General features: G+C 40.6%; 2 protein-coding genes and 1 long non-coding RNA gene across 14 annotated transcripts in view; 1 reads left to right on the plus strand and 2 right to left on the minus strand.

Moving 5' to 3' along the window:
- LOC131370162 (NACHT, LRR and PYD domains-containing protein 12-like) overlaps positions 1–27,058 on the plus strand; it is a 404,348-nt gene that overhangs the window by 203,255 nt on the left and 174,035 nt on the right. The gene's annotated exons all lie outside the window — the stretch shown is intronic.
- LOC131370176 (uncharacterized) lies at positions 3,271–4,619 on the minus strand. The gene is made up of 3 exons (XR_009207392.1): positions 4,107–4,619; positions 3,760–4,022; positions 3,271–3,398 (listed from the first exon to the last, which is right to left on the minus strand). It is a non-coding gene; the product is annotated as an uncharacterized LOC131370176 (long non-coding RNA).
- Positions 6,005–27,058, minus strand: part of LOC131370166 (NLR family CARD domain-containing protein 3-like) — a 237,541-nt gene continuing 216,487 nt past the window's right edge. For 3 of the 8 annotated variants that reach the window (XM_058417331.1, XM_058417332.1, XM_058417330.1), the window contains 9 exons: positions 21,487–21,603; positions 19,530–19,646; positions 19,087–19,137; positions 17,093–18,877; positions 16,007–16,201; positions 13,378–13,551; positions 9,084–9,257; positions 6,824–6,997; positions 6,005–6,688 (listed from right to left, as the gene is read on the minus strand). In XM_058417331.1, coding sequence (XP_058273314.1) covers positions 6,682–6,688; positions 6,824–6,997; positions 9,084–9,257; positions 13,378–13,551; positions 16,007–16,201; positions 17,093–18,877; positions 19,087–19,137; positions 19,530–19,646; positions 21,487–21,603 — 2,794 coding nt within the window. In that variant the 3' untranslated portion in view covers positions 6,005–6,681. Of the gene's footprint in view, positions 6,689–6,823; positions 6,998–9,083; positions 9,258–13,377; positions 13,552–16,006; positions 16,202–17,092; positions 18,878–19,086; positions 19,138–19,529; positions 19,647–21,486; positions 21,604–21,931; positions 22,067–26,413; positions 26,552–27,058 lie in introns of those variants that run through there. The other 5 variants (XM_058417333.1, XM_058417337.1, XM_058417335.1 and 2 more) reach the window with 5 other exon arrangements.

Genomic DNA, 27,058 nt, shown 5'->3' on the forward strand with positions numbered 1-27,058 from the left:
GCAGGAAAACACCAGCGCAATTAAGTATTTACAAAGCACATAAAAATACTTCGCAGCTTTACACACACACACAGTCACGGGTAAATTTATACATATTCATTTAAAATGTAAATTTTACCATATATGTATTAAAGTATTAAAATATGTATAAGAACTGCGTTATACTGTATAATGTGCTCTGGCCAGAGTTGTACCATGTGCCACCTGGTGAAAATTCTGTGAAGTACAACACATGCATTTAAATACCAAAGCGCCGACTCACAGAATCTCATGGCACACTGCGGGCGGAATCGTGGCATGCCGCAGGAAAAAGCGTGCATTTTTAAATGCCACATCTGTTTACCACCTCAAACAAGGTAAACGCTCAATTTAAGACTAAACCTTGCACTTTCGCACTCTAGCTGCTGCCAGTTGGTGGGACGAACGCACCCTGCTAACCACCTATCACCAGGGACTCGAGCCCGGGGTTTGTCTGCAGCTCGCCACCGTAGATGACTCTGTCGGGCTGGAAATGTTCATTCAGACTGCTATTCAAGTCTCTGAGCGAGGGAGGCGCTGCCTGGAGGATCCGGGGTTGTCACTCCCACCAAACTTCCATCGCCGTCCCGAGGCCTCTCCCTCAACCACCTCTCTAGAACCAGACGCAGAACCTCCGAGAGACAACGCCGGCTGACCGAGGATCTTTGCTTCTGCTGTGGCCAACCAGGACATGCATTGCCTGCATGTCCCTCACGCCCAGTACGCCCCGTGGTGGGTACCATTACATATTCTTCTACTCACTTAAAACCACTCACCATGTCCGTAGAACTGATTTGCGGTACATCTCCCGTTACAGTTCATGTGCTCCTAGACTCTGGATCAGCCAGCAACTTCATCTCCGCCGACCTCTGGCACCAGTTGGGCCTCAAGAAGAGCCCTAACCCTGTGCACTATCGCATCCACTCCATCACCGGTAGCCCCCTAGGACGGGGGACAGTGCACTACTTCGTGGGGCCAGTTCACATGAGGGTCGGCTTTCTACACTCTGAGAACAGTCACTTCCTGGTTCTAGAGAGGGCCACATCGGAGATTATTCTCGGACATCCCTGGCTTATGGAGCACTCTCCCACCATTTCCTGGGCCACAGGAGAGATTCTGAAGTCCTTCTTCTGTCCATTCCTCCCCAATATTCGGACAACAGACACATGTTTTGTCCACGCAAGGTGTCCGAACTTCCCCCACATCGACCTTGGGATTGTTGTATCGATCTCCTTCCTAATGCCCCGTTCCCACGAGGCAAAGTATACTCCCTGTCCCTACCGGAACACCAAGCCATAGAAGAATACATTTGAGAGGCCCTAAAGCAAGGATATATCTGCCCTTCTAAGTCCCCGGCTGCCTCAAGCTTTTTCTTTGTGGCCAAAGAGGATGGAGGACTTCGTCCCTGTATTGATTACCGTGCTCTCAACCAGGTCACCGTGAAATACCGGTGCCCCCTTCCACTCATGCCAGCTGCTCTCGAACAACTGAGAGGAGCCCAGATCTTCTCCAAGCTGGGCCTCTGCAGCGCCTACAATTTGATCCAGATCCATGAGGGAGATGAGTGGAAGACGGCTTTCGTGACCCCTACCGGCCACTACGAATATATGGTTATGCCGTACGGCCTGGTTAACGCCCCATCGGTATTCCAGGGCTACATGAATGAACTGTTCCGAGAATACCTACATCGGTTCGTCATCGTCTACATCAATGACATTCTGGTGTATTCTCGGAACGAGACTGAGTACGTTCTTCATGTCAGAACCGTCCTCCAAAAACTCCGGGAACACCACTTCTTAAAAGCTGAGAAATGCTCCTTCCATTTAACCTCCACTAGCTTCCTAGGGTACATCATCCGATAAAGGAGGTTCATCAGGGGGTAAAGTTCCATCATTGCCCCTCTCACGGACCTCCTCAAAAAGGGGCCCAAGACCCTGCAGTGGAACCTCGAAGCTGACCAAGCTTTCCACCTTCTTAAACAGTGTTTTGTATCAGCCCCTCTCCTTTCACATCTTGACCCAGATCTTCCCTTCATCGTGGAGGTGGATGCTTCCACCACCGGAGTGGGGGCGGTTCTCTCCCAAGAGCACAGTAGTCCAGCACGTCTCCACCCCTGTGCCTACTTATCAAGAAAACACTCGCCCTGTGATATCCAACTTCTGAGGTCTGAGTTTGGAATTCTGAATTACACGGTCCACATTTTTAATTCTGATGTTCAAGTTCAGAGTTCCAAATTATTAGTTTACAAATTCTTGTGACCTTCACAACCGAAACACTTGTGTTTTTGAAAATAAATATTCCAAAGCCTGCTAGCTACTCTAGCACTGCGGTTAAACCAGCCAAAAGTAATTATGTCCTCGTTATGGCAATTTCTTTCATCAACCTGGCAGCTTCCGTATCACAGGAGTTGAATACATATGTAAGCAAGATATTTTTAGGTTGTAATTTTTTATTGTTTTTTTATTTTTTTATTTATTTTTTTTCACAAAAACACCCCCCCCCCAAAAAAAAAGTCACTTTAGAATAATTGATTGAGTTACAGTGTTTTAAAATAAACCTTGAATAGAATGACTTTGACTAAAAATTAATGCAATAAATTCAATACATTTAATAAATTCACATATGAATTGAATAAAGTGTACAGATCAAATATGACACTGTTTTTTTGCAGGACTGTTTATTTAATTCATGCTTCATCTTGAGAACCTCCATGTTAGTGGTCGTTCTGTTTCACGCTCTTAATCACCAGGGGCAGTGAATAACTCTTACACTCTTGCTCACACTCGTAAAACACACCCATAGAGCAGAAAATGTACTGCTTAATGTTTACATTTACAATGAGTCTCATATGCTGTGATCTAATTAATCCTAAAATCAAGTAAAAGTAATCACACTAGGAGTTTATTATTCAGTTCCAGATTTACAGCAGAGGTGCTAATAAATATGGGTTAGCTGTATTTACAGTTTTTGCATTTTTGTTATAACAATATGAGAGATCTACATTTTATGTTATTTTTGTTAATATGTTTTCTAACTTTCAGTGCTGCATTGCACATTCTCTTGGTCTCAGAGAGCTCTTTCTTCAAATCATGCATCAAATTTTGCAGTCTGACCACATCAAAACGCAGGGTGCTGTTCTTATTCTCCGGATTAGTATTGGTCTTCATCACCTCAATGTACTTCATCTTAGCTTCAGCCAGAGAGACGACGAAGTTTGACAACGTTATTTACATCTACACACATTCAATTATACACACACACACACACACACACACACATACAAGGTGACTCACAGGTACCTTAAGTGATTCTTTTTCCTGCTCTAAAGTCTTCTCTTTGGATTCGATGATATTTTGAATGCTCTTGTTTATGGAACACTCCTAAAACACATCCAGAGAGCAAAAAAGCAAACTTTACTACTTAATGTTCACATCTACAGTATCATGAATTTGAAAGAGAATATCAGGAATATTTCTTCTGGTCAAGTGTACAGTGTACTCTGAAAGTACTGAAAATAACTAGATATCAACAGTATCAGGATAATGAAAGCTGAAATCGATCTCTGTCTGATCTATCATCAGATATTACCTCAAACCTTCAAAAAAAGAACTGATATTAGTGCTACAATACTTTTGGAGGTGAGAGCATACAACCTGCATTATAACATTATGTAACATGAACATCACAAGCCCTCAGGTTATTTCTAAAGAAACTGCTTAATACAAGGGGTTTCTGACTCACCAACAGGGCCTCAGCACACTGACTCTGTTTCTCAGAGAGCAGTTTACCCAAACCCTCCACTGTGCCTTTCAGCTTCTCCAACTGGGACATCAGATCTGACTTCTCTTGCTCCAGATTAGCGTTGGTCTCCTTTTCCTGATCATATTTTGTCTCAGCTTCAGCCAGAGAGATCTGCAAGTTCAATAATCAAAACCTGCTGGCATCATTTGCATCTACTCACACACTGAGGCATGAGAACTGGTCTCATCTCTCTTTAGAACCACCTGAAATGTCCCCAAAAAGGTGAGTAAACAAGCATGCTTTCATTTTACAATAGCATTCTTGGTAACATCTGAAGAAAAACGTACTTTTAGTAACTTCTTGTTGCATGTTAAAGTCATCTGATTGTACTGAGACACTCGGATATTGTAAGCCTCAAGCTCTTGCTCACTCTCCTAAAACATATCCATGGAGTAGAGTGTGAGCTAATTAACAAGTTCCTCATGAGCTAGAGGTGTTAAAGATTTCCAGTGTGCAAGAAAAACACAAAAAAATGAGGATTGTTCAGCACATAGTAATTTATCATGCAGCATGGACATGAAGAGTCCTCACACACACATGGTTCATATATGGTTTGAAGATTAAATATTTGCTCTTAAATATCCATGTTTAAAATGCCCAGAGTTACTGTATTTACATCTCTGACCCACAACTGACACAAATGGCTTGCCTTTAGTAACTCATTGCACTCTCTTAAAGCTTCCCTACAGTCTTCACAGCATGACTTCTGTTTAATGTGAGCCTCCCGTTCTTGCTCACACTCCTAAAACACAACCAAAGATAATTTATTTACACTGAACAAAATTATAAACACAACACTTGTTTTTGCCCCCATTTTTCATGAGCTGAACTCAAAGATCTAAGACTTTTTCTATGTACACAAAAGACCTATTTTTCTCAAATATTGTTCACAAATCTGTCTAAATCTGTTAGTGAGCAGTTCTCCTTTGCCGAGATAATTCATCCACCTCACAGGTGTGGCATATCAAGATGCTGATTAGAAAGCATGATTATTGCACAGGTGTGCCTTAGGCTGACACACCTGTGCAATAAAAGGCCGCTCTAAAGGCCTGGTCACACTACAAGACTTTAACCATCAGCAGATCGCTTTGCTGTTCAGACTACATGACTTCGCTGTATGTCTTTTTGTCCTTGTGATGTTCACACTACGCGATGCTTCATAAATGATCCACAAGAGGGCGTCGCACACCACACCATCTGACAACAACTCTTGTCACTCAACGCCGTCCCCAAACCACGTTTTGTCATGAAAACACACGTCACCAGAAATGATGCGAGACTTTCTGTAGAGGTTTGTTTTGAAAATGGACGTTGGCAGGAATCTCGCTCTAAATAAATGTTAATTTATTAAAATAAATGTTGTGTCCACACTATTTTTGAAGCCATGTTGTTGCTGCTGCTTTTCTTCCGGTGACCTCAACTCTGTTGACTTGCTCTCTCATTGGCTGGAGGTCGTAGCTACAATTGACACCACGTGATGTCGAGTCGGCCGACCGTCCCAGATATTTAACATGCCAGATATCTGGATTTTGTATGCGTCATTGAGTAGTTCACACATAAAGATTGCCGAGCACTGATCACCGCTGATTTTCCCACGATCACAGCCCGATCTGTCGGCGAGCTCATTAATTTGCAAATCGGGCTTAAATCAGGCTTAAATCAACAACCTGATCAACTCTAGCGAAAGAGATGTGTTGCACTGCGTGAGGCAAATGGTGGTCACACCAGATACTGACTACTGACCCCCCAATACAGTAAAACTGCACATTTTAGAGTGGCTTTTTAATGTGGTCAACCTAAGGCACACCTGTGCAATAATCATGCTGTCTAATCAGCATCTTGATATGCCACACCTGTGAGGTGGATGGATTACCTCGGCAAAGGAGAAATGCTCACTAACACAGATTTAGACAGATTTGTGAATATTTGAGAGAAATAAGCCTTTTGTGTACATAGAAAAAGTCTTAGATCTTTGAGTTCAGCTCATGAAAAATGGGGGCAAAAACAAGTGTTGTGTTTATAAATTTGTTCAGTGTATATAGCTTGTATAGTCATAAGAAAATATGAAAAAGAATAAACGTTATTTTGCTAAACATGTCAGACTTAATTTTACACAACAAAAATAATGACAACATTGTATTTATACATTTTATTTCTTCAAAATGTATTTGATGAATATATGCAAGATATTTTAAGTACCTAAATACAATATAATTTTAGTTATGTATCCAGCAAAATGGCTATAACTATGCAAGTGTAAATACTATTATTATAATAAACAAATAATAAATCACACAGACACAGTAAAATCACAAACCACTGAAATTACATTATACTACAGTTAGTTCTGGTCCATTCATTTGATTAGCAATTTCCAAGAGTGCTGACCACTGGGTCTGTGGGACCACTGGGTCCACAGCACTTAATATACCACTGGGACATTAATTACCCAAAGGACTACATGATAAATGTAGTAAGTCTCCTATGGGCTTCATCAGAGAAACTCCTCAGATGAACTCCAATTCCATCAGGTCAGAATTTCACCAATATCCTGATACTGTTCCTGTCCATTGTATTTCTTTTCTACACTTTATTTCTTTTCTACATTTAGCTTAGTTTTTTTTTTTTTTACCTGCTTTTCCAAATAATCCCTCATTTTTTTGGGATGAAGTCTGGGGAATTTTATCCAGCTCATTTTTACACCCTGTGCAACTGTGTACTATAAACACACATCTCACATCTCTAAGTCTGTCTAATGTGTTTTAACTAAATGAGTGTTGCATTTATAAACATGTTCTCTTTTCTCTATTATTATAATGCAGGAACACCAGAGTCTTCATCACACACACACAGATATATTCATTAGAGCCTGAATAAAAGAGAAAAACATGTGAATTAATCACCACAAACTTGACTATGATACTTCATGATCAACAGCGTTTAATCATCTCTCTACAAACTAATGATGATGAAGTTGGATTTTTATTTAAAGGTCATTACTCACCTCAGTGTCTGTAGCCTGTAATGTTCATCATCCTTAAGATCAGAGAGCAACTTTTTTCCTGAGACTCCCAGATTATTATAGGACAGATCCATTTCTCTCAGGTGTGAGGGGTTTGATCTCAGAGCTGAAGTCAAAGCAGCACAGCCTTCATCTGAAACACCACAACACTGCAACCTGCAGAGAGACACAGTGACAAATGGACCAGCTACTTCCCACCACAAAAAGAAGTCTGCAACCTAAGAGACTGTCAGAGGCTGAGGTGGTTGAGCAGGTCACAATGGAAAACTTCCTTAGGGCCCTTAAACCCCAAGAATGGAAGGCCATTGGGCTAAGGGGAACAATCAGTCCTGCTGAGATGCTGGAAGGCCGGAAGCACACCCTTGCAACATTGGAGATCAACAGGGAGGCCTGTTCTGAAGGGGCCCAGGGCTAACTTTTCTGGTGCCTGTGTCCACGGTTCCATATGTGGAGTGACATCCTCGGCATGGAACAGAAGTGGGGGAGCAACCCTAAGGAAATGGGGCAGGCAAGTCCACCTTGGACAAAAACTGACTCACAGATGTTCTATTGGATGCCCTCAGTAAAACTTCTGGGCATTTGCCAGTCCGAAACAAATCACAGACTAATCTACTGGACTATCCTGCTGGGTCTGCAAAAGGTCAAGTAAATCAAAACCATGGAAGCAGGCAGTCACCCATCTATATCATGTCAATTTTTTAAAAAATGGGTAGATCCGTTGCCCACTGTGTTTGCTTTCGCCTCCAGTTCACCAGATTCCATGGAGCATACTTTGGTGCAGCAATGGGCTAATTTCACTCCGGCAAATCTCAGACAATTTATCTCCATTTTTGATTTGACTAGGGCTACTGGAAAGTGGCCCTGGTCTGCAACACAAGGCCCAAGATAACGTTTTTGCACAGTGTCAAGTGGCAGTACCGAGTTCTCCAATTTGGCCTGTATGGTGCCCCAGTAACCTTCAAAATTTATATTGTACTGAAACCACACTCTATGCAGCGGCCTATCTTGACTACATTGGCATCCACGCCTCCACATGGTCGGATCATCTACACCACATCAGGAAGGTGTTGGAAAGTCTGCAGAAGGTGGGGCTGATGGCAAATTCCTGGAAGTGCCGTGTGGGGCTGACTGAGGGCTGTGGCTGACCGCCACATTCAAACATGGTGTCAGGAACAACAGGATGGAACCCAAATGCGGAATACCAGGCAGAACTCTAGTTAACAGCTTTTAATGAGTAAAATGGTCAACACAATGTCTCAAGCAACACAGAGCACTTAAAAAACAGTCCAGTCTTTAAGTACACAGGAGCAAAGTAAGAGGTTATCAGAGTTCACAAACAGCAATACAATGAACTGGAGCTAACAAAGAAGAAGAGTTAAACACAGTAATCCACGAAGTAATGTAAGGTAACAAATTAGCAAAGTAAACACACAGTAAATCCACAGAACAAAAAGATAATAATCCAAGGGGTGATCGAAGGAGCAAAATCCAAAACACAGTCCAGGTACTCCAATCGGCAGACAGCGGTATCAGAGGGCAGGCTGAGAGGAGAACGGTAACAGGCATGGTCAATATCAGGAAAAAAATCACGCAAACTGGGACTGAAGACAAGGTCGGCAAACAGGAACAGGCAACAGTCAACACTGGGAAACAGCGGGATGACTCACAGGGCACAAGGCAAGCTAGAGAGACAATCTGGCAATGAGCAAGTGTTGGCAGCATCCTTAACTAGTGCTGGAATGTTTAAAATGGTGGCTGACCCAGAAGTGCTTGATCCAAGATGGCCACCAACACAGAAAAAACACTTCTCATGCTACTACCGCCAGCGATCTAAAAAGACAGCAGCAAGAGAGCCACTGGCCAGATGGAGCAGAGGTGTAAAGAACTTTGCACTTTTGCCTCACTTTGTAAATTAAATACCAGCTGTTTGCACTGTGAAATTTAACCCGTTTGTCTGTGCTCCAGCTCTCACAGCCCAGAGCACTAGACATTTTAACTCACTGTTAAGAGCTTTGAATAAATTGCTTATGAAAACTTATTTTAGCTATAAATGAATAATGAATAAATTACTTTAAATCACTTTAAATCAGCTTGTAGAAATTTCAACAGATAAGCAAGCATTCTTTAACATTATTAAATCTGTGCCCAGTAAATTAGATCTGGAAAACAGGATATCCTCATTCAACAAAGTACACAATCAAAATAGTAGAGAATGTGTCTTACTGAGGAGAGGTCATCTTACCTCAGAGTCTCCAGTTGACAGTGAGGATTCTCCAGTACAGCAGAGAGACCCTTAACTCCTGAGTCTCCTAGATTATTACAGGACAGATCCAGTTCTCTCAGGTGTGAGGGGTTTGATCTCAGAGCTGAAGTCAGAGCACCACAGCCTTCATCTGAAACACCACAATCACGCAACCTGTAGAGAGACACGATGACACACTCAACAGATTTTATCTTGGTTTTAGACTTACTTTAAAGATGATGTGTTTGTAACATGATTTTATTATTTAAAAGGGCATGAGAATTTCCATCATTATTTTGATTGGCACTGTAATTAAAAATGGTCATAATGAATGTTACATTTAGTTTCTCTTTTATGTTGTGAGTGATAATTATATTATTGCAGAATAAAGGAGGAAAAATCTAAATCATGATGAAAAACATACTATTATGAAATAATGTAACATAAAATATAAAACATTAATGTTAGTTAGTTAATTAGTGTTTCACAGTCATTGCAAATAATATGTTTAGTGTGTTTGTCCATGGTATCACCTAGCCTCCTGTTTAGTAAATTTTGATGCCTGTATCGTACTCTTTTCCTGTTGTCATTATGCCAGAAGCTTTGTTTTGTTTTGTTAGCCTAGCCATAGTTTTTTGTATTTAGACCCATTCCTGACCTGTTCTTTCCCACCTTTTTATATATTTTCTTGATTTTCATTCTTTGTTAATAAAGAAGAAAGCTCCTGCTTTTGTGTCCTCATGGCCTGCACCTGTTCTTGAGCCCAGCATGGCAGAACACTTCATCACCCATGGACACAGCAGGAAGACAAGAGTGGTGTGGTGCCACTCTGAAACTGCTGACAAAAGGACTCCATTTGCTTCCAGCAGTGGCAACAGCCAGACCATATTTGGCCCACTTTGGCATTGATAATAGTAGGCTCTCTGGTTAACTGCTCCAAGCTCGGATCTTCTTTTCAAGCTTAGCAGACCCCAAGCCTAAAGAAGATTCTACAATGACAGGGTGGCCGGTAGCAGATGGCTCTCTCCAGGGGCCAAACGAGTGACCTCCAGTGTATAGTTCTAAGCCCTGTCCTACGATGAGACCAATGAGTTACAAAGTCCTGTTCCAGGCCTTGTTTAAAGCCTGGTTTCATGACAAGGCAGCATTCCAGGCCTTGTTCAAAGCCCTCATCCATGCCGAGGCCAATGTGGCATCTTCCTAGGTTCCAAGCCTTGTTCCAGGTGCTGTGCCAAGTCAAGCAGCATGGCAAGGCCGATATGGTGGCCTCTCAGGCCCTGCTGTGAGCCATTCTCCCTGCCAATATAAATCTAGAGGCCTCTTAGGCACTTTTGTGAGCCAAACTCCATGCCAAGGTCAACATGGCAGCCTCCCAGGACCTGTTCTGAGCCAATCTTCTTGCTGAGGCCAAAGTTGCAGCCTCTCAGGCCCTGTTTTGAACAATGCTGCAATGCCAAGGCCAATGTGCCAGCCTCCCTGAACCAGCTGCAAGGCATTAACCCTTCCAAAGCTGAGATGAAAACTCCAAGACAAAGAGACTGAAGTGGTTGTCCCTCATACTCTGTAACAAGTCATGCTTCCTGCTGAGGCTGATGTGGCAAAGTGAAAGCCTTCCATGTGCTTATGCAAGCCTTGCCAATGTCTCAGGCCCTGTTCCATTCCTAAGCCACATTCATGTCTCAAACGCTGTTCTAGTCCCAGGCCATGTTTCACGCCCTGTTCCAGGCTATTCCCCTGTTTTGCCCCCTGCTCCATTCCTTTAACCCTGACAAAGCAGCTCTTGACTTGCCACCTGCTTTCATACCAGAAAACCTGGGATAAAAGAATAAAACAGAAAAGAATACCATGTAATATTTTACCTACAGGATCAGGACAACAAAGGGAAGGCCCTGTCTTGTGCTGAGTGTGAGTTTAATCCCCAAATTTGTTTTGTTTAGGTTCTGTCTCATTCAGTCTGTTTATGCTTCCATGTGTCTTTGTTTTGGTCATGTCATTTTCCATTTCACATATGTTTCTTGATTGTTCTTACCTACTTGTAGATTCGTCTTTGATTTATGTCTTTATTTATGCCCTGGTCTGTTTCACAGTCTTTGTGAATTCTGCAGTGACTGTGTATTTGTCCATGTCACCTAGCCACCTAGTCACCTAGTGTATTTTGATGCCCATAATAAACAACTGCCTCACTGCAGCATGACACAGCCAAGATAGTGCTCCCTGAAAAATTTGATGGATTTGAAGTAAAATGCAAGGGATTATTACATCAATGCAATATTTACTTTGCTTATCAAGCTAAGACTGAAGTAACTCAATGCGGCCTATAGTGGGGCCTCTAAAGCCACCTACCAGGCAGTCCCAGAACCCATGCAGCTGAGAAAAATACACATCACAGCTGAGGAATGACAGTGATGAATATCCCTACAGCTATGATCTATTGTGACACACAGGACACCGCTGTGCTATATCCCTTACAAGGCCACCTAGGTTAAACTTCCTCACAGTCTTCACAGTCTCTGATTACCAGTGGACTTGAGTCATGCTGGCCGGAGCCACAAAGTATCAGCCCTCGTGGATTCTGAGTCAGCCCTCAATCTTATTTATCATGCTCCAGGCCAAAACAGATTACCAAGCCATCGGGGGCGGTTACATCACACATCAGGCAGTCCTTCTTGAACTTCAAGTAGGACTGTTTCATACTGCGATGATCATCTTGTTCGTCACCTCATAGCTGCTGAATCCAGTTATTCTGGGATACCCCTGGCTTCACCTACACAACCCTTTCATCTTATGGCAATTAAAGGAACTTCTCCACTGGTCCCCCGATGTCAGGAACAATGGTTCAAGACAAAGCTTTCGCTGCCATGTCGACCCACTACTGTCGAAAGCCCTCATAACCAGGAAACTGTGCTTATTCCTCCCAAATAACATGACCTAAGGAAGGTCTTCAGCAAGGAGCAGGCTACCAAGTTACCGCCACACAGGTATTGGGATTGTACTATCAATCTGTTACTTAATATCTTTTCTCCTAAAAGCTCTGCCTACCCCTTGTCTGTCCCAGAGACCCAAGCCATGAAGGATTACACAGAAAAAGTCTTAGCAAATGGATTTATATGTCCCTCGACCTCTCCCACAGCAGCAGGTGTTTTTTCATTTAAAAGAATGATGGTGGATTATGTCCTTGTATACATTATCGAGGGTTGAATGCAATTACGGTAAAACACCCCTATCCTATGCCACTTGTCCCCTCAGCACTGGAGCAGCTACAGGAGACACAGATCTTCAGAGAAGGGGATGAGTGGAAGACTTTAGCCTTTATCAGGATGTCATTAACTATCAGGGAGTTGCCATGGACCAAAATAAAGTAAAAATAGTGACAGAATGGCCAAGACCAATAACTATAAAAGAATTACAAAAAATTATCTACGCTTTGTAAGAAATTATAGCATGGTGGGCACTGCTCTTACTTCCCTGCTGCAGAGAAAACCCAAGAGGCTTAGGTGGAGCCCCACAGTACAGGAAGCCTTCAAGGATCTTAAAAGGAAATTCACAACAGCTCCTATCTTTCAGCATCCTGACCCCAATATTCCATTTATCGTTGAGGTGGTGCATCAAACTGTGGCATTGGAGCTGTCTTATCCCAGAAAAGAGAATGAGAGTGCAGCCTGCCCTGGCAGGTGATTTAAGTGAGCAACATAGTGAGTTCTTGTAAAACCATGACACCTCAGTGTGGAGGTCCAGGAAGAACAGATGATTGTGGCAAGGAGGTAACATGTGACCTGACATCAAGAAGCAGTCATCAGGCTTCTTGCTCAATGGACCAATGATAATTAACAACCACATGTGTCACTACCTTGAACTGGTCCTTAAAAGTGACTGACTAAAGAGACTGAAGCTGATATCTAGCTTATCAGAGCCTGATTGAGACAACATTAGGTTGTTCTTTGGCTTGGAAGAAACTGCAAAGTTAACTTCTGAGTCAGAGCAGAGGGCAAGAAAAAGAGGATTACTCATGCTCCACTCCCACCAACTCAACCAGTCAAAATAAACCTGTGAAAACACACCTTTACACAGACAAACAATAGCTTTCTGAAGACAAAGAAGCTGGGTATGTGTGACATAGATGCCCTTTTATGGTCTTGCTAATTTGTGCTGTTATGTCACCTGGCCCCTGCAGCCAATGAAATCGGTATGTGTTCACACCTGCTTTAGACATTGGTTCCACAAGGGCATCCTCCTTACTATTAGAGACTAATACTTACTGAGGAAGGTTGTGTGATTCTCAGAGAAATTATCTTACCTTAGTGTCTCCAGTTTACAGTGTGGATTCTCCAATAAAGCAGAAAGACACCTTACTCCTGAATCTCCTAGATTATTTTCAGACAGATCTAATTCTCTCAGGTGTGAGGGGTTTGATTTCAAAGCTGAAGTCAGAGCAGCACAACCTTCATCTGAGACACCACACTTATGCAACCTGTAAAGAGACAGTGACACACTTTTCACTGGTTGTAGTCAGGGCTATTTCTAAAAATTAATTACTACTGAAGAATAGACCCCCTGAGAAGAGAATTTTTTTTTAATTAGAGTATTTTATATTCAAGTATTTAATTTATATGATTTGGGAATAGCATTTGTTTGATTGTTTGTTATCTTTAATCATATCAAGTAACAAGCATAAATGTTCATGGCGAGAGAGCTGTGCTTTATGACTAATGATAACAGTGCTTTTTTTGGTGGTCCAGGCACCAAATAGGTGAGCTCATACCCCCTGTAGCTTTACCATTCCTGCTATTATTTAGAATTACTTATAGTAAGTGTATTTGAGCTACAAAATATACTTAAATATAATGAGTCAGGTTTTGAAGAACTTTTCTATCATTTATTCATTTTTTTTCTCTAGTGCATAAGTGATTCTCAAAAGACTAATAACTAATCTATTTTAACAACAAATCTATTTGATCTGCATGTTGTACTGTTAAAGAAAATTTGAGGTGAAAATCAACACTGTATATAACTACACCAGGTTAGGTAAGTAACCCGGTTCCCTGAAAAGGAAATGAGACACTGTGTCATGACAGACTATGGGAACGCTTCATTGAGGAAGTTGTACACATGCAAATTTATAGGCTCAAATGGGACACGTGAAGAAGGGAATACACGCCAACAATTCCATATAAGGGCATCTACACCACTCCAGCTTCTATTTGTCTGAAGAAAGTGCGATTGGACGCCCGGGGTGTGGCAAGTGACGCGGCATCTCTTTCCTTTCTCAGGGAACCAGGATACATATGTAACCTGGTGTAGTTTCCTTTCGAGGGAACTCAACACTGCATCATGACTGATGCTATTGGAATGTCAATACCTATACCACCACATGCCGGTCGATGTCTGTCCTAGGGGCCATGAGAGAGCATGAGCAAACCAGGAATAGGACATCGATTTAGCCCTGAAGGACCTGGGACCCTGAAGTGGGGTCCAGGTTTAGGTTATAGAAGCTGATAAAGGTGTGTGGAGAGGACCAGCCTGCAGCAGTACAAATTTCCTGGAGGGGAACACCCCTAGCCAAAGTGATATTCCTAGTAGAGTGAGCTCTAACACCTAGATGTGAAACAATACCGCATGCCTTGTAGGCCTGGGTAATGGCCTCTACCCAGTGTGCCAAGAACTGCTTGGAGACCAGATTACCCTTGTTCTGGCTCCCAAAGCAGATGAATAGGTAGGAGGACTTATGCCACAAGCTCAAGTGGTGGACATAAGTTCTCAGGGCCCTTACTGGGCAAAGCAAGTGCAGCCCCTCCTGACTCATGGGGTGGAGGACAGAAGGCTTGCAAGATGACTAGACAACCAGCCATCATGGGCACCTTGGGGACAGGATAGCCTTGGACATGCCAGGGGCAAAGTCTAACTAGGTGGGGACGACTGATAGAGTCTGCAGTCTGCAGGAAGTCAAGGCTAAGAGCAAAGCCATCTTTAGTGTCAGAAACTTCTCAGAGGCTGACTCCATGCACAAAAAGGGAGCTTCCTGCAGCCCCTCTAGGTCCACAGATCCAGGAGGGGAGATGCGGTCTGCAGGGAGGCCTCAGCTGCCTGGCACTGTGCAGAAAATGAGAGACCAGAGGGGACTTACCGGAGGAGGCCCTGAGGACAAGTTTGTGGTTCACATCAATGGCAGCCACATACACTTTTAAAGTAGAGGGGGACATCCCTCAAAAAAGGCGAGACTGCAAGAACTCCAGCACTGTACCAACCAGGCAGTGAACTGGGTCCTGACCATGCTGACCGCACATGGCCTGAAGTCAGGAAGCGGTCGTCAAGCTTAGAGCAGGTGGCACTAACTTCCTTCTTCAGGCCAGTTTAAATTTAACTTACTGACAGCTCACTTTAAAATATCAAGGAGCTCCTCGAATGTCACTGACTGCAGTGGCAGATTGAAGGAGGAATTCCCCTCCTTGCAGCTCCTCAGAGCCCAACACAGTCAACAAAATATCCGACAACTGGGCATGCTCTTCTCCCAAACAAGCAACGCAAAGAACATGTGTCATTGTCCGTGATAAAATGGGGGCACAGATCCACACACCTTTTAAAATTCTTTGATGCTATAAATCTCTCTTTTTTCTCCTAGCCTTTTAAATTTCTTCTTTTCCCTAGTCTAGACAGACAGGACAATCGACACACATACACAGAGTGCTTCCTGAAGACAAAGAAAAGCTGGAGTAATGTGACCTAGATGCCCTTATATGGACTTGTTGGCGCACATGCCCTTCGTTATGTATCCCATCTGAGCCTATAATTGGCATGTGTGCACATAGAGTTTCAGACACAACTTGCTCAATGAACCATTTCCATCAGCCATGAGGCAGTGTTGAGTTTCCCTTAAAAGGGAGTTATGTTTTAGTGAGTTATTGTAACTCTCAGAGAGATGATCTTACCTCAGTGTTTCCACTTTATAGTGATGATTCTCCAGTCCAACAGAGAGACTCTGCACTCCTGAGTCTCCTAGATTATTTCTAGTCAGATTCAGTGTTTTCACAGTCAGATGCAGTTCTCTTAGTTTGGAAGTTTCTGATCTGAATGTTGAGGCCAGAGCTGACCAACTTTTTGCTCTAAGTGATTCACACCTTATACTGAAGGAAATAATAATAATAATAATAATAATAATAGAACTTAATGCTCACACTTATGCAAATTATCAAACAAGTTTAAGTTCTCTTTTTACTTTGTCATTTTCATAAATGCTAAAAGCTCAAACAACAGTTAGACAGTTGCTTTAAGGGACACTGCACCTGAATAATAATATCTAAATAATAATTATGACAGATAAGTAGCAAATATCCAAAGGGATTTTACTATTAGTTTTTAAAGGTTGATAGAAAAGGGACAAATTATCCTTTTCTAGGATTACAGGAGCTCACATGCAAGAAGTAAATTATGTATCTGTTCTAATGTTAGTGCTCATGAATCTATGTCTAAGTGTAAAAATACAAAAGGCAAAACAGACACAACAGACAGTCTGTTAGAGTAAGAGTCTATAATTAAAATAGATAGATTAAAAAAGTTAGTGGTTAATTACAGCGAATTAGCTAATATCTGTAGTAGGGTTACCACTTGACCTGTAGTACAGACTGTAAATGTCAATGTGCAATTTAAAACAGTGAAATAAATAATGTCAGTAATTTCTCCTATATGTAAAAATGTATGAATGTTATATATTTGAAATGGTTTTTACTTTAAGAATCAGGGTCTGTCCCCTTTCTAGTGAACAATTCATGAAAGTTTAAATTTTTATGATTATAGATGCTGAAATAGCACAAGAGAAAAAGGGGAAAGGGGCCAGTTCCCCCAAGATAATAGTATATTAAAAATAATCAATGGTCTTTGTGATTTTTTTAACTGAATGCAATAAGCATGCTTCTATATAGTTCAAAACATCCCAAACTCCATATTATTCAGAGTGTTTTCAGTTTCTCTCTTTCTAACACTGTAACAGTAGAACAGTTATATTCAGCTTTACTTACATTGCTTTTCTGGATGCTGCAATCACAGGCATCATCTTCAGAACAACAGTTTCTGTTATCTTATCTGTACTGAAATATTTACTCAGGTCAAATTCTTCCAGCTCCTGTGCTGAGGTCAGTAACACAAACACCAGAGCAGACCACTGTGAAGAAGAGAGGTCACTTTGTTTTCCAGATTTCAGGTAGTGTTGTATTTCCTCCACTAGAGAATCATCACCCAGTTCATTCAGACAGTGGAACAGATTGATGGATTTCTCTGTAGGAAGATATCTACTGATCTTCTCCTTAATGTAATGAACTGTTTCCTCTATGGTCTGGGAGCTACTTCCTGTCTGTGTTACTAAAGCATGTAAGAGTTTCTGATTGGACTCCAGTGAGAGACCCAGAAGAAAGCGAAGAAAAAGATCCAGATGTCCAGTCTGACATTCTAAAGTCTGATCTACAGCACTCTTGTGTACATCTGAGATTGTAATTTTTTCTATCTTCTGCTCAGAGACCTGATTCGTTATAAGGACATTTCTCTTCTCCTTCATGAAGGTCAGGTGCACATACAGAGCTGCCAGATGCTCCTGAATGCTCAGATGAACAAAGCAGTACACTTTACTCTGGTGAAGCCCAAACTCCTCTCTGAAGATCTGTGTACACACACCTGAGTACACTGCTGCTTCTCTCACATCAATGCCACACTCTCTCAGGTCTTCCTCATAGAAGATCAGGTTCCCTTTCTTCAGCTGCTGAAAAGCCAGTTGTCCCAGTTTAAGAAGCATTTCTTCATCACTCTCCTGCTTCTTGGAATATTTTTCTCTTATGATGTTTGTCTGAATGATGAGGAAGTGTGTGTACATTTGAGTCAGAGTCTTGGGGATCTCTCCACTCTCTGCTTCACCCAACATTCTCTCTAGAACAGTGGCTGAAATCCAGCAGAAGACTGGGATGTGGCACATGATGTAGAGACTTCTTAATGACTTCAGGTGTGTGATGATGTTATTGGCCAGGCTCTGGTCACTGATTCTCTTCCTGAAGTACTCCTCCTTCTGTGGGTCATTGAACCCTCGTACCTCTGTGACTCGATGCACACACTCAGAGGGGATTTGATCAGCTGCTGCTGGTCGGGAGGTGATCCAGATGAGAGCAGAGGGAAGCAGATTCCCTTTGATCAGGTTTATCAGCAGCTCCTGCACTGACGCTGATTCAGTTACATCACACACTCTCACTGTGTTCTGGAAATCTAGAGGAAAACGACACTCGTCCAATCCGTCAAAAATGAACAGAACCTTTTCCAAACTGGACATTTCTGTTTCTTTTGTTTCCTTAAAACAGACATGAAGGAGCTCCATCAGACTCAGTTTCTGGTCCTTCATCAAATTCAGCTCTCTGAAAGGAAGTGGAAATATGAGGTGGACGTCCTGATTTGCTTTCCCTTCAGCCCAGTCCAGAATGAACTTCTGCACAGAGACTGTTTTTCCGATGCCAGCGACTCCCTTTGTCAGCACAGTTCTGATGGGTTTGTCTTGTTCAGATAAAGGCTTAAAGATGTCATTGCATTTGATTGGTGTTTCCTCTGTTGTTGTTCTCCTGGACGCTGCCTCCATCTGTCTCACCTCATGTTCATTATTGACTTCTCCACTGTCTCCCTCTGTGATGTAGAGCTCTGTGTAGATCTCATTCAGGAGTGTTTGGGTTCCCAGGTTTATTATCACTCCATTCAAACACTGAAACTTCTTCATCAGATTTAATCTGAACTTTTTCTGGAATTCATTTACAGCAGCAGATTCTGGGTGGTTCCTGTGATATGGTGCAGCAGGAAGATGTGGTGAGACATGGGCTTCAATTATTAGACTTTTTTCTGACTGGTTACCACAGATAGTTCTTTATGATGTTCTCACTATGTGTTTGTCTTCATCTACTGTATGTTTTCTATAATCTAATCACTCTGTAGTTAATAACAGCAGAGAGGTTTATAATACCAGCATGTCATGTTGGTTTGATCTTACCCTGTATCTGTGATCTTCATTTCTGTTCTGTCTCCTGCCTTCTGTAGAACACTGTGTGTTTAAAAAATAACAAAACAATTATAAACACATCACTCTTCATGGATACTAGACCAACCGATGGTGATCTCTTTCCCTAGAGTTGTGGTCTAACATACAATGACCGAACATACAGCAGCCCCTAAAAGTATTTGGACATTTACAAATACATGAATTTCCCTCTTTTAAAAAACGCATGAAATTAAGTGGGATTTATTTTAACAATACCACAGGCAACAAATTTTCCAAAAATAGAATTTAAATAAGATAAACATTTTGACACTTAATAGTGGCTTCATCAAGATCACAGTTATAGACATTTAGTATTTAGTTTGCCATCCTGTTTATCTAGTTAAATTTCCCTTTAAGTGTGACTATCAGTGACGTTAACAGTGAGGAGACGTTACCTGTGTAGAAGTGAGGAGTCTCCATCTTTAAAAAGTGGAGGATGAATGATAGACTCATCACTGTTCATGGAGATACAGCTGGGTGCTGGTGATTCTGATCTCTCTCCCTGGAGTTTACTGTACAACATTATACACAGTCCTTTTACTTATTTATATACACTCTTTACTGTTTTTTAACTCACTTCTTAATTTAATGGCTTTATTTTTACTTAATTTACAGAATACTTCGGTACGTTAAGAAGGGGGAAGTACCGGGTCAGCCCTGTCCTCTCCGAGGATGCTGAGGGGAGAGCGGACTGGTGCCCGGGGCAGATAGGGAAAGTGTGCAACTGAAGCAATGTATGGTAGAATTGTTGGGTGTATCAGTTATGAAGGATGGGAGAATAATATAATGGAATAATGAGGGTTTTAATAGAGTGCAGTGCTTGGTGTATGGAAGGCACGTCCAGAGCGGGGTTCGAACCGAGGAGCTTGCGATCTCTAGACACGTGCCCAAAGCTCCACTGCTTCGCCAAGTGAACCCGGAAAAGTCACTTGGGGAAATGCGCAAGAGAGGATCAGGAAGCTGCACCTCTACGCTACTGAGCCTCTCGTGCGCCGCCCACTTTCGCGATTACCTCTCGAGGCGCTGAGCGCTCCGATACGAGTTACCGTATTCTGAGCTTAGTGAAAACTTTGTTAAATTGCTTTTCGTAATATTACCTCTCAGAGCGCCTAGAGCTCTGATACAAATACCGAGAAGAGAATAAGGGATGCCTTTAGTGCTTTTAGTACGGCGGCTATAGGAGAGTGTGCTGGTGGCTGCGGGTTTGCCTGAGAAGGCACCAGCGACGTTACAGATATTTAATGACTAGAACACAAGGATGTTGTAGGTTACCGTTTTTTTGATGGTTTTTTGATGGTTGGTACTGGCTTCTGATCATTAACTGTAATGATCACTGGCTTGATCAACATTCACGTTTTATTACGTATTTATTTAAAATGGTCGTTTTGCAGTAATCTATGGTGCAGTTGTGTGAGAGCTCGGGGACGCTCGCTTTCAGCGCTATCGGCGCCATTACCGCTGAGTTTCTAAAAGCAGGGCCCTACTAATTTACGTGCAGTTATATTATCCGTGCTTTCAGATAGAGCACCTGGTTTAACCACAGTTCCCGGACCGCAGCTGAGCAAAATATATTAAAAAAACACACACATATTTTGTTTTGTTTCAAAGTGAGATAATTATATTCTAAATGTTCATGAGCAATTAAAGAGAAGTAACTGAAAGTTCTATATAGTACCTGATAAAAAAAAAACCTGTTATACAGTAAAGGTTGTACCTGTATCTCACGCACAAAATTCATTTAAAATAAATCAATTTATTACATTAATATTATTACATATATTACATTATATTACATTATCATATTATTATCATATTATAGTTATTTTTCTTCTTCTTTCAGCTTTACCCTTCAGGGGTCGCCACAGCGAATCATCTCTCATCTCTATAACATCCCTATAATTATAGATATTATATTATTATATTATTGTATTATATATAATATAAAATATATTGTGTATAATATATTGTATTATTTTATGTTAATACTATGTTTATTTTATGTACACATTTTATATATTTATATTTTTATATACACATATATTTCTATTTGTATATCCAATACACAATCGGCTTTACGTAACTATTGGTGTTTTTCATAATTTATCATGTCTTTAATTTCTACTAAAATAGTTTTTATTCTTTCTATTTTTCCATATATATTTTTATTATCTATATCCCTATACTTTTCTTGTCCACACACTTTACTTTATACTGTATACTCTTCTTCAAATGTAGGACAGTCGTAATAATCATTTCACTACATGTCGTACTGTGTATGATTTTGTATGTGACAAATAAAATTTGAATTTGAATTTCACATTATCAGTGATGTTAACAGTGAGGAGATGTTACCTGTGTGGAAGTGAGGGGTCTCCATCTTTAAAAAGTGGAGGATGAATGATAGACTCATCACTCTTCATGGAGATACAGCTGGGTGCTGCTGATTCTGATCTCTCTCCCTGGAGTTTACTGTACAACATTATACACAGTCCTTTTACTTATTTATATACACTCTTTACTGTTTTTAACTCACTTCTTAATTTAATGGCTTTATTTTTACTTAATTTACAGAATACTTCGGTACGTTAGGAAGGGGGAAGTACCGGGTCAGCCCTGTCCTCTCCGAGGATGCTGAGGGGAGAGCGGACTGGTGCCGCTAATACTTAATTTACAGAATACAAAATCTGTTTGATAATAATATTACAACCTTTCTTTAAATTATTCCTTCTCTATGTAGTCATTAAGTAATTTAGATACGGATATTTAATGACTAGAACACAAGGATGTTGTAGGTTACCATTTTTTTGATGGTTGGGAAACATTATCTGTGTCCAGATCAGGAGTCTCCATCTCTGAATATTAGTGAAGTTTCTACAAACACACAGCTGAGTCCTGAAGAGTCTGATATCTTCTGCTGGAATAGATCACACTCCTAGGAAACACACAAATAAATGTGCAGTGAAACTTTCACACACTGATTTTCAAGTCTTTATACATTTTAGAATTTTTTGTAAAGATCCTGTTCCTTTAGTTTCTCATGCTCCTTTAGTTTCAAAAACAGCAGTGTATTTACAATTCACAATAATGTATCCTACAGATGATTTTAGTTTTATTAACAATACATCCACATTCTTGTGTAAAGTCATTTATTATATAGAAAGTAACTCCACAGCTCCAGCCTGCTCATTCCCTTTCCAAACGTGAGACGTGTAACTTAGCATTTAAGTAAAGCATAGCATTTAAAGTAAAAAGGACATCTTGTGTGATTAAGCCTGTGTTAGTTAAAATAATATTCCTGCATAAATGTGGAACGTTTAAATATAAATGGATTTCCATTGGTAAATAACATTGTGCAGCTTGTGCAGTATGTTTGGTGTCGTTTCCATTAACATTTATACTGGCTTCTGTACCTTGGCTGTTGAGTTAGTTTCTAACTGTAATGATCACTGGCTTGATCAGCATTCACTTTTAACTTCACACGTTTTATTACGTATTTATTTAAAATGGTCGTTTTGCAGTAATCTATGGTGCAGTTGTGTGAGAGCTCGGGGACGCTCGCTTTCAGCGCTATCGGCGCCATTACCGCTGAGTTTCTAAAAGCAGGGCCCTACTAATTTACTTTCAGTTACAGTGAGGGAAAAAATGATTTGATCCCCTGCTGATTTTGTACGTTTGCCCAGTGACAAAGAAATGATCAGTCTGTAATTTTAATGGTCGGTGTATTTGAACAGTGAGAGGCAGAATAACAACAAAAAAATCCAGAAAAACACATTTCAGAAAAGTTCTACATTGATTTGCATTTTATTGAGTGAAATAAGTATTTGATCCCCTATCAATCAGAAAGATTTCTGGCTCCCAGGTGTCTTTTATACAGGTAAGGAGCTGAGATTACAGTAGGAGCACTCTCGGGGAGTGCTCTTAATCTCAGCTCGTTACCTGTATGAAAGACACCTGTCCACAGAAGGAAGCAATCAATCAGATTCCAAACTCTCCATCATGGTCAAGACCAAAGAGCTGTCCATGGATGTCAGGGACAAGATTGTAGACCTACACAAGGCTGGAATGAGCTACAAGACCATCGCCAAGCAGCTTGGTGAGAAGGTGACAACAGTTGGTGCGATTATTCCCAAATGGAAGAAACACAAGGACTGTCGATCTTCCTCGGTCTGGGGCTCCATGCAAGATCTCACCTCATGGAGTTTCAATGATCATGAGAACGGCGAGGAATCAGCCCAGAATTACACTGGAAGATTTTGTCAGTGATCTCAAGGCAGCTGGGACCACAGTCACCAAGAAAACAATTGGTAACACACTACGCCGTGAAAGACTGAAATCCAGTAGCGCCCGCAAGGTCCCCCTGCTAAAGAAAGCACATGTACAGGACCATCTGAAGTTTACCAGTGAACATCTGAATGATTCAGAGGAGAACTGGGTGAAAGTGTTGTGGTCAAATGAGACCAAAATCCAGCTCTTTGGCATCAACTCAACTCGCCGTATTTGGAGGAGGAGGAATGCTGCCTATGACTCCAAGAAGACCATCCCCACCGTCAAACATGGAGGTGGAAACATTATGTTTTTGGGGTGTTTTTCTGCTAAGGTGACAGGACAACCGCACCACATCAAAGGGACGATGGACGGAGCTATGTACTGTCAAATCTTGAGTGAGAACCTCCTTCCCTCAGCCAGGGCATTGAAAATGGATCATGGATGGATATTCCAGCCTGACAATGACCCAAAACACACGGCCAAGGCAACAAAGGAGTGGTTCAGAAAGAAGCACATTAAGGTCCTGTAGTGGCCTAGCCAGTCTCCAGACCTTAATCCTATAGAAAATCTGTGGAGGGAGCTGAAGGGTCAGCCACAAAACCTTAATGACTTGGAGAGGATCTGCAAAGAGGAGTGGGCCAAAATTCCTTGAGATGTGAGATGTGTGCAAACCTGGTGGCCAACTACAAGAAATGTCTGACGTCTGTGATTGCCAACAAGGGTTTGCCACCAAAGAACTAAGTCATGTTTTGCAAAGGGGTCAAATACTTATTTCACTCAATAAAATGCAAATCAATGTAGAACTTTTTTTTAAATGTGTTTTTCTGGGTTTTTTTGTTATTCTGTCTCTCACTGTTCAGATAAACCTACCATTAAAATTACAGACTGATCATTTTTTGTCAGTGGGCAAACGTACAAAATCAGCAGGGGATCAAATCATTTTTTCCCTCACTGTATATTATCCGTGCTTTCAGACAGAGCTCATGGTTTAACCACAGTTCCCAGACCACAGCTGAGCAAAATATATTAAAAAAAAACCCCACATATTTTGTTTTGTCATTAAGTGATAAAATTATATTCTAAATGTTCATGAGCAATTAAAGAGAAGTATCTGAAAGTTCTACCTAGTACCTGATAAAAAAAACTGTTATACAGTAAAGGTTGTACCTGTATCTCACGCACATTCAAAGTTCATTTAAAATAAATCAGTTTCCATTAAACAGATGTTTCTGCCTTAACATTTTTGTTTTGACTTTCAACCGCTCCACAAAATAGAATCGAGCTGAGTGAGAAACCCTTTCACATTAGGAAAGAGGATTCATTAAAAGTGATGAGTCATTCGGGATGAGTCGACTCTATGAATCGGCTCTTTTGCTGAAGGTCTCTCTAAGAAAGAGACTGGTGAAGTTGCATGTATTAACATTTATGTCTTAATACAGTAATACAATAAGTGCTTTAGTACAGTACAGATAATACGTTCTTTACAAAGTTAAACTGTTATCGATTTTAATTCATTTTTATTTTTAAAAAAAACTTTTAAATTGTTAAAACACTTTTCCAATATTGTCCACTACGTCCCTAGAATGTACTGCAATCTTTTTCATTCTTAGCTGAGTTAACTGCTATAGATTTCTAAACTTTTATTGATGCCGATCTGCTGCTCTCCATTATACACTGATGTGTGTTCCATTCAGTTGTCCAGTAATAAAACCTTCTCTATTTTCCCCAATTAACTTTGCGTCCCGTGAAGCTCCGACACCACACCTGCACTTCCTTATTCCAGCCTGGAGTTCTGATGCCGCCTCGACATTACTGCGGTTAATCCAGCCGCCCTTTCTGAAAGCACGGTTAAACTATCCGTACGTATATTTAGGGGTGCGGCTTTTAGATACTTAACGGTAATAGCGATGGAAGAGAAACGTGAGCGTGCGCGAGCACCTACACCACAGAACAATAAATTAAAATAAACGATATTTTTTAATAAATGCGCGACAAAACGAATACTAAACAATTCATATCATTTATGAAAGTGAAGGCTTAACGTTTTAATAATCCATTACATTTTAAAAATGGGGTACATAATGAAAATATAAACTGGAATAAGCCAAATAAGTTACACTGTCAATTTTAAAAATCCATTATTAAATAGACCGTTCCTATTGTTGACAAAACCATCATAGGTCACTTCAGCAGGACCTATTCTATGCTCACAATAAAGATCATACAATTTTACTGAAGATTTTTCTTTTTAATTTCTCTTCAAAATCACAATATCTGCTAATATAATTGCTCCAGGAGCCACTTTTTAATCCATTATATAATTATCAAGTTATTCCTCTTCAAAGTGACTATATCTAGGCAAATACTAGTTCAATGAAAGAATGTGATCTCTGCCTTTAAACTGTAGTCTTTCTGGCTTTTGCACTTGGCGCCATTATATAGTCTTATATTATAGGTTTATATTATTATTTTATTCTTTTAAGTGTGTGTGCGTGTGAGTGTGTGTGCGCGTGTGTGTGTGTAAAAGAAAAAGAAACACACAAAACCTGTACAGCTGCATACTTTGTGCTTGGATTATTCTTTAACTGTGTCAATGCTCAACGTCCAACTTTAGCATGATCACTTTTTAATTACAGTGAACGAGTCTGAATTACAGAAACGTAGCTGATTATGCTGACAAGCCAGCAAATGTGATTAGAATTTGCAAAAAAAAAAGACACCTGTTTCCCGCAGCTGAAAGATATGTAACGAAATGTATAAAGAATGTATGTATTAAGTATAATCCACATTGATTAAAAAACATTTCACAAACTTGCTAAATGTTTTGTTCATGTGAAATTAAATAGAGGAAATTGAAAGGTCTATTTATACCCGATAAAAAGCTGTTGAACAGGTACGAATACCTGTATCTGACGCACCGCAGATTTCTTACAGCAGATTTTACACGAGTATTATTTACAATATATTCGCATTTTTCTTATATAAAGCCGTTTATAATAAAGAGTCAACTCACCAAGAGTCAACAGTCCTTGTTGTGAGACATTGATATCTCCGTTTCTGCCTTAAATTTTTTTTCTTTTGACTTTTTCAAACGTTCCACAAAATGTAGTCGAGGTTGAAAGAGAAACTCTTTCACTTTAGGAACGAGGTGTCATTATAGGTAATGTGTCGTTTGGGAATGAATCGACTCTTTGAATCGGCTCTTTGGCTGAACGTTGAGCACAGACTAGCAAATCTCTCTAAGAAAGATCATTCACATATTCACATTTATGTCTTTGTACAATAATATAGTAATAGCTTTAGTGCAGCATGCTAAAAAGTTTACAAAATGTTTACTATTGTTATACACAACCAAAACAATCAGCTTCAGCAATTTGTTTCTAGAAACTGATGCTGTTTAAAATCCAAATCCAGACGTTCTTTACAAAGTAAAACTGTTATCAAGTTTTAATTTATTTTTGATAAATGAAAAAAAAAAAAAACCTCATGAGAGCAGCTCTTTCTTTTCCCAAACATTTCTTTTCAGTTTTGGTCCATAAGATTATTTTACTTTAAACCACAGATTGAAAATTGATTCATTTGTACAGATTAGGGCATTTATCAGGCTGGTTGAATCCCATATACTCCCAGATACTTTGCAAATATGGGTTGTTGTATG

The sequence above is a fragment of the Hemibagrus wyckioides genome, linkage group LG19, assembly GCF_019097595.1.
Source record: "Hemibagrus wyckioides isolate EC202008001 linkage group LG19, SWU_Hwy_1.0, whole genome shotgun sequence".
NCBI lineage: Eukaryota > Metazoa > Chordata > Actinopteri > Siluriformes > Bagridae > Hemibagrus > Hemibagrus wyckioides.